This window comes from Carlito syrichta, unplaced genomic scaffold, assembly GCF_000164805.1.
Source record: "Carlito syrichta isolate Samal-C Ts95f unplaced genomic scaffold, Tarsius_syrichta-2.0.1 Scaffold131954, whole genome shotgun sequence".
NCBI lineage: Eukaryota > Metazoa > Chordata > Mammalia > Primates > Tarsiidae > Carlito > Carlito syrichta.
Genome location: NW_007076050.1, coordinates 122,870 through 135,141, shown reverse-complemented (window position 1 = coordinate 135,141; position 12,272 = coordinate 122,870). Strand labels below are relative to the sequence as shown.

Here is a 12,272-nt window from a genome sequence, read left to right as displayed (position 1 = left end):
AGAAAGTCACCCTGTTCAAATCTGGCACACAAGTCTTGATATAATTGCATGTTCTAATAAAAAATTAATTTCAGAGACTTCATTGTACTGTTTTGTTATGCTTGGTTCCTCTGGTGTTACCAAGGCTCATGTTGATCCTTGCCAGAGCCAGTTGTTGTCTCTGGATAGGGAATGGAATTTTCCAGCTTGAAGGAACAAAGAGTGCTTCCTGTGTTGGGCAACTTGCTGATGAGATACTTTTCAGGTGCTACCTAGTGTTTACTAGAGGGAAGGTTACCTCTGGCTAGCAGAAATAAAGTGTAATTCCCCTGGCCACTTACTGTCAGCAAGGTTCCTTTTCAATCTTTCTTTTCAGTGCTGCCAGGCCTACCTGGAGTTTTCACTAGGACACCTCTTCCATCTTTGGTTGCCTTTTGCCAGATTAAGAGAGGCTGGAACTGGGTCACCTTCTGTTTCTGGGTGGAGGGCCATATGATGGCAAGTTGTTGTGTTGATCTTCCAGTACTGTGTCCCTAGCTAGTCTGCCTTCCTCTTTCTACCTTTTTCAGTACTTCTATTGTTAGCTCTTTCATAATTTCCAGGTATATTTATATTCAGGAAGAGATAAGTCTGACATTTTGTTCAAACTAGAATCCTAATTTATATTTTCAAAACATCACTTTTACATATGAAGAATAAATTGTTGGGAACTAGAGGGAGCATAAGGAAGGTAAACAGGAGGTTACTATGATAGTCCAGGTAACAGATGACTATGTTTAAAACTGAGGTGGTAGCAATGGAGATGAAAACAAGAAGTGACTACATTAAAAATATTTTGGAGACAAAACAAGACTCACTGATGTGTTGACACTGGCTTGTACAATTGAATGCCACTTAACTGTCAAAAACATCTTCTTACAAACTCCCCCTTCACCCATGGAGCAAATATACCACAAAAATACATCTATTTCTTAAATACATAGGCTCTTTGCTTCCATTCTTTGACCTGGAGTGGAATTGCAAACCAAGAAAAAATGCACCCCGATTCACCAGTTAGTCTCCCAGATTCAAGTTAAAGACTTCTCAGTTGCAGGCAAATTATAACCATTAATTGAGTGGAGTCCCCAGAGTGCAATTGGTTTTCATGAACCTCTATGTTAACACAGGCCAAAATGGTTTTGCTACTGTAAAACGCATTGGTATCACAATGGCTTACATACTATCAACTGGATAACTAACAATATAAACTCTTCCTTTATCTCCCTATATTTTGTGACTTCCAGTAAAACACTCCAGAAAAACACTGACCATGATAAAATAATATAGACTCTGGCTTTTGTTTTCTCCCCCAAACTTCAACATTATATGGTAACTAAATACCAGCTCTGTGAATTTCTACACTGTATCTGCAAGGGGTTGCTAACTAGGCAAACAGAAAAGTTCTCATCAATTCTGGTTAGAAGGATGGAGATTAGGGGATGTTTCTATGATATAGGAGGATGAAACCAATATTTGGAGTTAAATTATTTAATTCCTGTCCAACTTCTAGCTGAGTGGTCTTGGATAAAATACTTTAAAGTTCTTGAACTTTTGTTTACTCAGATGTAAATTGGGATAGCACTCTAATAGAACGGAGGTAAGCCAAATGCAATCAGGTATTAGAATGCTTTGTGAAGCATAAAACTTTATGTAATTCATTGATAGTATATACTCTTTCTGATGATTCTTTTGTTTTTCACTTGCCATGTAGTACACTTTTATAGATACTGTAGTGGTGGCAGGCCATTTTACTCAATCCCTAAGCTATCATTTGTCTGTGCTCTCTGACCAAGGTTTACAGAGGCTCAGACTTACATGTAACAGAGGAATGTTGCTGTAAAGTACCAGAGAAAATGATTCTGTTTTATAAAGCATCCGCCAAAGTTGCAAGTAGACCTCTCACATTTCCAATGCCAAAAAGGGCCCACAAAGTATGTGCCCACCTATCCTTACCCAATAGGGACAGGTTTGAGTTCAGGCTCAGAGTTCTTTCTCTATGGAAACTTTTCTTAGCGTGTAGAAAATTTTTGTCTGCTACAGAATAACTCATTTTCTTGGATGGTGCCCACCACTCTTTTAGACACACACCATACACCATACTTTATGCCCTCTCCCAAGTATTTTCCATTTCAGTTGTGGACACAGAAGCCATGGGCACCATCAAAATCAATCATTAAATTCAGTCTTTCAGTGTTCTAAAAAGTACTTTAATAGACAGGATTTTCTGCCTAGATCACGGAGAAGCCATTCAACATTCCCTTCAGGGCCACGGTATAGAAACGGAAGACTAGTTTTCTGAGGAGTTTCTGGCTCCAGATATTGTAGACTGTCATATCAGCAACAACCCATCTACCACTTGTCCGAAACAGTTCACTGCCAAGAAGAATCAAAATTCAATTTGGATTAGTAATTCCCACTCTACCTCATCATGCCTATCCTCTTAGCCCTTAGTTTAGATGTGGATTATTGTCACAGCTCATGTGGCTTCAGCTCAAAGTGAACTTGTCTGGGTCCTGAAAAGCAATGGAAAGCTAATCAATGAGTTTTTAATCTTGGTATCTACTTTGTGAGAAGGATTGTTTTCTAGAATTTTCCAGACCTTCCAAGCAACAGAAGATGATATAATATAGTTGCTGAAATTTGTGATATAGCATACTATGGTACTCACCTAGCTCCAGGTACCCAAGTGGAGCAAAGAAACTAAAGAAAAGGTGAAATCATACTATTTCCATGAAAATAAATAAATGAAGAAATACCCAGATAAGTTTGATTTCCTCCTCTGCCTCTCCACCACCCATGCCCCTTTGACAGTGGGGTTAGCTGCTAGTCCATGACCTGCTGGGAGTGCATTCCACATATGCTTCCTGAGGATATCCTCAGGCTCCAGGTATCACTGCTTGAGAGACAGAAGCTTGAAGCTGTCATCCAGAATGGACCTCCTATTGCGTCGCAGTTTTCTCTGCCGATATTGATACCAAACCACACCACCAAGACACAGAGCAATGAGCAGAAGGATGACACTCATGCCAATCAAAACTGAAGTCAGCATCTCAACATTCTTTATTGGGATCTGCATGCCCAGCATTCTCACACTGCCTTCTCCGATGTCTCTGGAGATTGCTGTCAAAATAGAGGAAGGAAAAAAATGAGCATCCTGGGATGGGGAGTATTCTAAAGAGTTACCTTTTTTTGTTGTCTCCTAAAAAAATAAGTCCATTCACATAGCATATCAGACCTATTCTTATCCCCTCCAAAAATAAATAAATAATATATTTTTTTAAAAAGCTAATGAAGACAGATTATAGAGAATAAGGAAACAAAATGTTACGGTCAGAAGGGTCCTTGGGAATCATTGAGGCCTTAGTCAATCCCTGGAAAGACTTGGAGTGGGAAGGTTCCTGATACATTTACTCAAATTTCTAAAGGCCTATGATGTAGAAAAAAAAATAATTGGACTTGGTCTGCACAATTTCAGAAGGCAGAATTGGAAGTAATAAGGGAAACTCCAGAAAGCAGGTTGACTAGATCATCCAGTTTATCAATGTTCATCATAACCATTAGACCATGACAACAACCTGCTACTGAGCTCTTTAGTCTCTCACTCTTTGGGGCATATTAACACTGATGTCTCATACATACTTCCAAGTAAAATACCTGATTGTGTTAGTTTCTGGCATACAAACTTTTGATGGTCACCAATTAACCTACAGATAAAGCTCAAACTGTTAAACCAGACATTCCAACTCACACAATCAGGCTCTAACCTACTTTTCCCCATAATGAATAATCCTCTTTCAGGTTTTGCTTATGCTATTCCCTATGCATAAACACACTTTCCTCCTTCTCCTCATCTTTTTAACCCCAGTTTAAATATTACACATCTCAGCAAAGTTTTATTCACTTCAATTAGACAATTAATGGTCCTTTCGTCTATGTTTCCAAAATACCTGTACTTTGTATTCTCACAAAATGTACTTTCTGTGTGACCTCGAGACAAGTGACCTAATCCCCCACTCCCCATCAGTTTTCTCTTTAATATGAGGGTAATAACATACCTAACAAAGAAGTTTATTGTAAGATTTAAATGAGTTAAGACTTATATTTAGCACAGCACTTAGCATATAGCAAGTGTACAACAAATGTTAGCTGTAATTATTGTTTACCCTTTTTATACAACACATAGCATTCAGCATTTAGATTATTGTTTTTGTGTCTCATTCCATTTATATATACTGGAAAATAGCAACTATGTCTTATTTGTTTTGATATCCCTGGTACTTGACACCTGTTTGATAAATGTATAACTGAATAAATGAGTGTCCTAACAGAATTGAGAAAAGATGGAATATAATGAGTTCAAATAGAAGCTGAAAAACAGCCTGGACATATATATATCCTATGCAGCCTAGGTCCATGTAGTGTTGTTATTATCCACTTCATTTGTCCCTGGACTAATAATGATTCAGAAAATTATGAGAGCTAAAAGGGACATCAGAGATCATCAATTTAGTCTGGAGGTTTTTTATCTGTGTTTGGAGAAGTTCTAATGATCTGCCTAAGTATCTCATAAACTGTTAACCATGACTAGGGTATGCCCTGGAGGGACTAGGAAGAAGTGAGGTGAGGCTGAGTGAGTGGGGCTTCAGGCCATATCTCCTTCAACTTGAGCAGGTCAAATATGCTTGGACCTAGGTTGCATATGACAAGAATCTCTATTTTCGTGAAGGAAAGAAATGGGTGATTTCAAAGGTTCAGTTGCTTGGTATTCCTTTAATGAAGGGGAAAGAGCTAAGAATAAAAATAGCTGTTGAAGACCCTAACCATAGGTCTAGTCTTACACTGTTCCAGTGGGGAATCCATGTCAGCACTACAACTCTTTCATGCTCAATCCTAGAATTTTCTTCCCCCTCACACATTAGGTGGGAGTTAAGACAGCAACTTCCAACTGGGGATGAGTTTGTTTTCTCCAACTCAGGAGACTGAAGGCGGGAGTCAGAAAGAATAAACCTGCCGAGGGAAGCTAAACCTTGGTTCTCTGGCTCCTGAAGTCTTACAGAAATCTCAGGATGCTTTGTGCTAGTATATTTATATATACATTTCAATCATATGAGTATCATCTGTTAAAGGTCACACACACACACACACACACACACACACACACACACACATACAACTACATTCTACCTACCTTTTTCAATCTCTTTGGTGATGGTGGTGATGGTACCTAGGTGTGCTGAGGGGGGGAAAAGGCAAAATTTACCAAGGGTGTTGCAATCGTCTACTGAAACCCCAGTAACTTTACTTTCCCTACATTTTGACTGGTATCCTGAATGTTGCCAGAGAAAAAAAAACACACAATTATAAAAATTAGTATTCTTTGTATCCAACTTCAACTAAGTCTTTAATGCTGCCAGGCATTTATTTTTTTCTCATTCCCGAGAATGTCTATTTCAAAACTTTTGTTCATTTTCCTCAAGCCCTTTACCCTACTATCTGCCCTTCACTCTCAGCAGAATATTCTATTTGTTCCATCACAGAGGATGCAGTGACCATAAGGCTAAAATTCTTTGTCAGGTGTCTCCCCAAACCTACACACTGATCCTTATCTTTTCTTACAGAATAAAGATGTTTCCTCCAGTCTTATAATTTTTAATTTTAGCCCTGATTCTCATCCCCTGCTAGCTCATCAGGAAACTTGCTACAACAATTAGTCTTTTTCTCATCTATCTTGAACTCTTCCTTCTTGTTGGCCTGTTAAAACATATGGAATTGAAGCAATATGAAATTAGACTATAGGGAGGTATGAGCAAACAAAAAGGCAAATAGGTAAGATTTGTGGGCTGTCTCATTGTCATAGAGAGATATGAACTATCCTTTCTCATAGATGTGCCCTGATAGTATGTATTAATATGGTCTCATATATTGGATAACTCATATTTAAGATCACCCATTATTAAATATTGAGGCAATGTGTTGTCTTGAATCTATAGTACTTTGATGGCATATCAAATAATAATTTGACTTTTGTTCTAAGTACTGATAGAACACAACAAAGAATTCTATGTAACTGTCTGGGTCCTAGGAAATAATACTTGAGTAGTAAGTGGAAGCCACATTCTAGCAGCATGGATTGCCAGAGAAGAAATATTTTTAATAACACAGGAAATCATAATGTAAAATCATTTATCTCCCTTCTTGGGGATAAACAGCAGAGTTGCATCCCCACCCTGATTTGCTCAGTCTGTTTGAATTGTTAAAGACATTTTCCCACTCTATTCCTATTGGCAGAATGCCAGCTGACAATTCCAGAATACTCCCTTCAATCCCACTTCAATCTCACCATTTTTTAATGGTGGTAGTGTGAATTATTTTAAAGCACAGGGGAAAAACTGATTTCTGTGGAGCCCAGGAGACTCTATAGAGTTTCTTGGAAGGTTGATAATGTTGGGGGCTAGACTCAGGTCAATAGGTCACTTTACTTTTACTTTATAGTGACTCAAAGACACAAAAGTCAACATAGCCTGCTTTTCCACATTCTTGGTAAAGAACAAAGAGTGACAGGTAAAGAAGCCACCCCAGCTATTCCCTCTCCACATAAACAATAACAGTCTTTCACAACCCAAAAAAATAAGTCAATTAAGGGTGACTGTTAGAATGTTCTCTTCAGAAAGGAACTCGGCAATATTCCTTGATGTGTAAGTGCTTCTGATTTTTAAAATGATGGCCATTCTGACTGCTGTAAGGTGGTATCTCGTTGTTTTAATTTGCATTTCGCTGATTATGAGTGATGTTGAGCATTTCTTCATGTATTTGTAGGTCATTTGTATATCTTCTTTTGAGAGATGTCTGTTCATGTCATTTGCCCACATTTTTTTTTGAGTTGGAGTCTCACTCGGTCGCCCAGACTGGAGTGCAGTCACCGCAGCCTCGACCTGCTGGGCTCCGGCGATCCTTCCGCCTCAGCCTTCCAAGTAGCTGAAATTACAGGCATGCGCTACCACACCCGGCTGATTTATTGATTTATTGTAGAGATGAAGTCTCGCTGCCCAGGCGGATCTCAAACCCGCGGGCTCAGGCAATCCACTCACCTCAGCCTCCCAAAGGTGCGGGATTACAGGCTGAGCCACCGAGCCCGGCTAACTTGCCCACTTTTTAATGGGATTATTTACTTTTATTTTGCTGATTTGTTTGAGCTATTTGTAAATTCTGGATATTAGTCTCTTGTCAGATGTACAGTTAGCAAATCTTCTCCCATTCTGTAGGCTGACTGTTTGCTCTGTTGATAATTCCCTTTGTTCTGCAGAATCTTTTTAGCTTAATTAAGTCCCACTTATTTATTTTTTTTAGTTGCATTTGCTTTAGGAGAAAAGAGAACACCTACACTGTTGACAGGAGTGAAAATTAGTACAAGCATTATGAAAAGCAGTACGGATATTACTCAAGAAACAAAAAGTATATCTAGTATTTGATCCAGCGAGACAACTACTAGGTAGGTACCCTAAGGAACAAAGGTCATTATATAAAAAAGACACCTGCACCTGCATGCTCATTGCAGCACAATTCACAATTGCAAAAATGTGGAATCAACCTAAATGTCACCTATCAATCAGTGGATAATGAAAATGTGGAATATATGGAATACTTTGAAACCTTGAAAACAAATGAAATCATATTCTTTGTAGCAACATGGATAGAACTGAAGACCATCATCCTAAGTAAACTGACTCAGAAACAGAAAACCAAATACCACATATTCTCACTCATATGTCGGAGCTAAATAGTCACAAATATGGAAATAATAGACACTAGGGACACCAATAAGAGGAGAGGAGAGAAAGGGGTTAGGGTTCAGAAACTACCTATGGGACACTATGTTCACTATCTAGGGAATGGATTTCCTGAGACCCAATCCCCACCACTATATAACATGTCCATATAACAAATACTCATGTGCAATTCCAAATCTAAAATGAAAATATAAAAATAAATAAATAAATAAATAAAAAGAAAGAAACATAAGTGTTTCTAATGCATTATAAAAAATACACTGATATAAATTAAATTTATTTCAAAGGAAACTTACCTGCACTAGGCATCAATGCATACAGCCCAAACAGTTTCAAGTTGGGGTAACCCATGTGATCTCAACATTTGTCAAAGTTATTAGCAGAGGGGAAGGTGTCAGGGGGCAAAGGAAGATGAGAGATATTGGTTGGGTGAATACTTAAAGAAGGGCCAAGTTCTGTCTTAAGATCAGCTGCTTCTAGGATCGGAAGTAGAGATACAAGAGGCTCCTTGGTATTACCTGGTTCCTATAGGCTAGATAAAATATTAGAAGATAGCATACCTTGGGAAATTAGGACTTACCTGTTTGGGACAAAACAGTAAAGAGGGTCTCCATGCCAGCGTGGACATGGTCAGTCACATGGCAGTGCATCAGCCATGTCCCAGGATTGCTGGCCACCATTTCCACAACCTCAAAAGTTCCTGGAAACAAATCTATCACATCTGCCCGATAGCTCTCTCCATTCTGCAAGGGAGTTTGGGGGTGGGGGAGAGGAAGTGAAGGGTGTGGAGATTATGTCAGAGTTTGCTCGAACTAAAATTTTGTGATGTTCACATCGGGGATATGAGATTCCAAGATTCCTCGGCCAGTGAGATTACTACTACTACCACTAAAGTGGCTTTAAAAGTCCACTTTAGCCTGGCTCGGTGGCTCAGCCTGTAATCCCACGCTTTTGGGAGGCTGAGGTGAGTGGATTGCCTGAGCCTGCGGGTTCAAGACCCGCCTGGGCAGCGAGACCTCATCTCTACAATAAATAAAAAAAATCAGCCAGGCGTGGTAGCACATGCCTGTAATTCCGGCTACTCGGAAGGCTGAGAAGGAAGGATCGCCGGAGCCCAGCAGGTCGAGGCTGCGGTAGCCGGGAGCGGTCACTGCACTCCAGTCTGGGCGACAGAGTGAGACTCCAACTCAAAAAAAAAAAAAAAAGTCCACTTTATCCATCTCCCTATGAAGCCACCCACACAAACTAAATCAGCAGAGACTGTCTCCTCATATCTTTTCTTAAAGTGCCCAAAGTAAAAGACATTTAGTTTCTTCTAGAGGGCCCAAACTAGTATCCCCATACTTTTCAGTGGGCTCAAATCTGGGGAATTTGGCTTAAGCCTGAATCCACAGGAATAAGTCATATATTTTCTTTAGAAACTTATTCAAATTAGGTTCTCCTTTCTTGCCATCACCTTTATCAGCACCTATAGATCTCTAAGCCTATGTTAATGTCTCCACCTCTGCCCCTTTTTACTAAGACTAGATTATTTTCAAAATCTTTATATTGTTTATGTTGCTACTGAATTAAAACTCTTCCTAATAATGGGATAAAAATTTTCAGAGATTCTAAGATACTACTTGGAAACCCCTTGCTCTTAGAATCACTGCTAATTGAGTCTCAAGCCCTTGACTAATAGCTAATATTGATTCCTTCAGTCTCCTTACCAAAAAAATGAGCCATTCTTCTCTTCTATAGCAGAAGGGAAAGCTAAAACCCAGAGGGCAGTGACTGATCCTGGGATATAAAGCCAGACGAGCATTTTCAACTCAATCCTTTATGTGCTAGACCTCTGCTCTTTTAACTGATTATTACTTGTTCCATGCTATTCCCCTCTTCCTCAATGGCTGTCAAGGCACTCCTCTAATCACCTTTTAGGGACTTAGACCTTTTCCCAGCTCACCCGATAGAGGAAGCTCTCTGCATGAAAGTGGATAGTGTGTAGGTCAATATCTTGACCCATAGCCAGCATATACCAGGCCACTCGTTCTCCTTGGTACATGGTAAGACCCTTGAGGTTGGCGTAGAGTTTCCCATTGATGGCTGTAAAAGAAGAAAAAAAGTCTTAAATCTCTCCTTTTGACTTCCTATTGTCACTGTACTAGGTCTAGTCTCTATTACCTACAATAGCAATAGGTTCTTAATTTGTCTCATCTTTATTCCACTTCTCCCCTCCAATCCATCTTCCACATTGATGTTGTCAGAATGATCTCTCTAAATAACTAATCTGACCTTGTTGCTTAAGATATTTTAATAGTTCCTTTCTGCTCAAAAGAGAAAGTCCCTGGTTCTTTAGCTCATTCAACAGGGTCCTTCAAATTATAGCTCCATATCATTTTCCTAGACTCATCTCCTGCCACTCAATATATTTATTCCAATTACAGTGATTTTTCACCATCCTCCATTTGGTCCATCTATGTTCTTTGTGTTCTTATGTTTCTCAGCTTCCCTTTCAGAAATCCTGGCTCCTTTGATCTATCCTGTCAAAGCCCAGTCAAACCTTCACCTCCCCCAAGAAGACTTTACTGCTCTCCAAGTGCCTCTCCATATCTCTCATTCCCTGCATCCCCATCCAAATCTGAACTCTTCCACTACAGTTTGTATGAATAATTGGAACTCATCATAAATTGCCTTCTACATTTACCTATTTTTAATGTGTGGAAGCTGGCATTCCCCAGTTAAACTATAGGTTTCTGGTAAGCAAGAAAAAGAATGTATATACTACAGTACTATAGCTTCCTTGTAGTTTTTATTTTTTTCAGAACACCCAGTAGACATCCTAGCCTATAATGACTACTTTTAAAAAAAGACTTGCCACATTCAGGGAGTTAATAATGATTAATGCATGGGCCTTATTATTGGTCTCCTCCGAGACCACATCCTATGCTCCAAAAAAATTTAGCTACTCACTGTCATATTAATTCATACAGCCAAGACTTTGCCCAGGACAATTTTACCCCACTTCTGAAATTCTCACAGAGGAAAGGTAATTTCCACTTTACTCCTCAAGAGGGGAAACAATCATTATACTCTTTGTGTCTACCCCCACCAAACTGCGAATTTCAGAAAAGCAACTAAACATGATTAACTCAGCCTCTTCTAGATCGCCTCTCTTTCTCTCTCTCTCCCCCTCCCTGATCAGTGTGGCCACAGAAATGGGTCAAAACTAGTTCGCTACTTCATTGTGGGTAAAAATCTGCCTCTGCCAAGAGGGAGAGATATTGCTGTCCATTCATGTCAATGACAAAGTAGAAAAATCTATCTATTGCAAGAGAGTAATTAGCATGCTCATTTCATTGCAGAACTGAAATCAGTTTTCCAAATGACTTTCTATGTAATAGTAAAGTAATAAAAGTAATGAAATCAGTTTTCCAAATGCCTTTCTAAGACAAATAAAACATTTGATCTTAAGCATCTCCCTCAGTTGGTTCAGGAATCTGGAAGGGAAGGAAGGGACATTATTTATTTGCCCCTTCAGATTCCAACATTATTTATATTTATTATTTATTTTATTTTATTATTTATATTCCAGTACTAGCACTCAGAACATTCTCAACAAACACCTGTTAGATGTGTAGGTAACTGAATTAAAACACGAAGAGTTTGGATAAATAGGTAAACAAACAGATGATAGTGGGCATTAGCCAAATAGTTGCATTAACAAGTCCTAACTGAGACCTCATTTCCTTTCCATCTTGGGCCATTTGTATTTGACAGAAGCTAAAAAGTTCACCTTGTAAAGTTTCTGAATCATCTGTTCTGATATGAATCACTCATCTCATCATCAAGAAGAAATGGCTAAAATCTGTGGGACGAGATACTTTTGCATTCCATTACAGTTACCATCAAAGCTACATCTTGCTAGGCACGGTGGCTCATACCTGTAATCCACTTTGGGAGGTGGAGGCGAGAGGATTGCCTGAGCCCAGGAGTTCGAGACAAGCCTGGGCAATTTGGCGAGACCTCGTCTCTATAATAAATTTTTAAAAGTTAGTTGGACATGGTGGCGCACACCTGTAGTTACAGCTACTTGCAAGACTGAGGTGGAAGAATCACCTGAGCCCAGCAGGTCGAGGCTGCAGTGGCTATGAGCATGCCACTGCACTTCAGCTTATATTTAACATAAATCCAGTATGGTACACTCTGAGGCTCACTTTTCCAATTATTCCATCTACAAATTGAAACGTTTTAAAAACAGACTAAAACACAAGCTGTCTTTCATTTGTCTACATTGGAATCCATTTAGAAAGCATCCTAAATTCAGAGTAGTAAAAAATAAGATAACATAGGGAAACTAAAGCCAGAATTTTGAATAGAGGGGCCCTAAGCAGCCAGATTGCCAGATACATTGAGGGTCATAAATGTTCATCTTGCCTTCTCTAAAATATTAAATTTGCTGTTGTCACCATGACAATAACTCTACAG

At 39.1% G+C, this 12,272-nt stretch overlaps 1 protein-coding gene across 4 annotated transcripts in view; it reads right to left on the bottom strand.

The window, feature by feature from the left end:
• Window positions 1-2,203: 2,203 nt before the first annotated feature.
• The window catches only part of HEPH (hephaestin), an 83,152-nt gene continuing 73,083 nt past the window's right edge, over window positions 2,204-12,272 (bottom strand). For all 4 annotated transcript variants that reach the window (XM_008049319.1, XM_008049320.2, XM_008049321.2 and 1 more), the window contains 4 exons: window positions 9,751-9,890; window positions 8,386-8,548; window positions 5,207-5,251; window positions 2,204-3,138 (listed from right to left, as the gene is read on the bottom strand). In XM_008049319.1, the coding sequence (XP_008047510.1) occupies window positions 2,909-3,138; window positions 5,207-5,251; window positions 8,386-8,548; window positions 9,751-9,890 (578 nt within the window). In that variant the 3' untranslated portion in view covers window positions 2,204-2,908. The remainder of the gene's footprint in view (window positions 3,139-5,206; window positions 5,252-8,385; window positions 8,549-9,750; window positions 9,891-12,272) is intronic.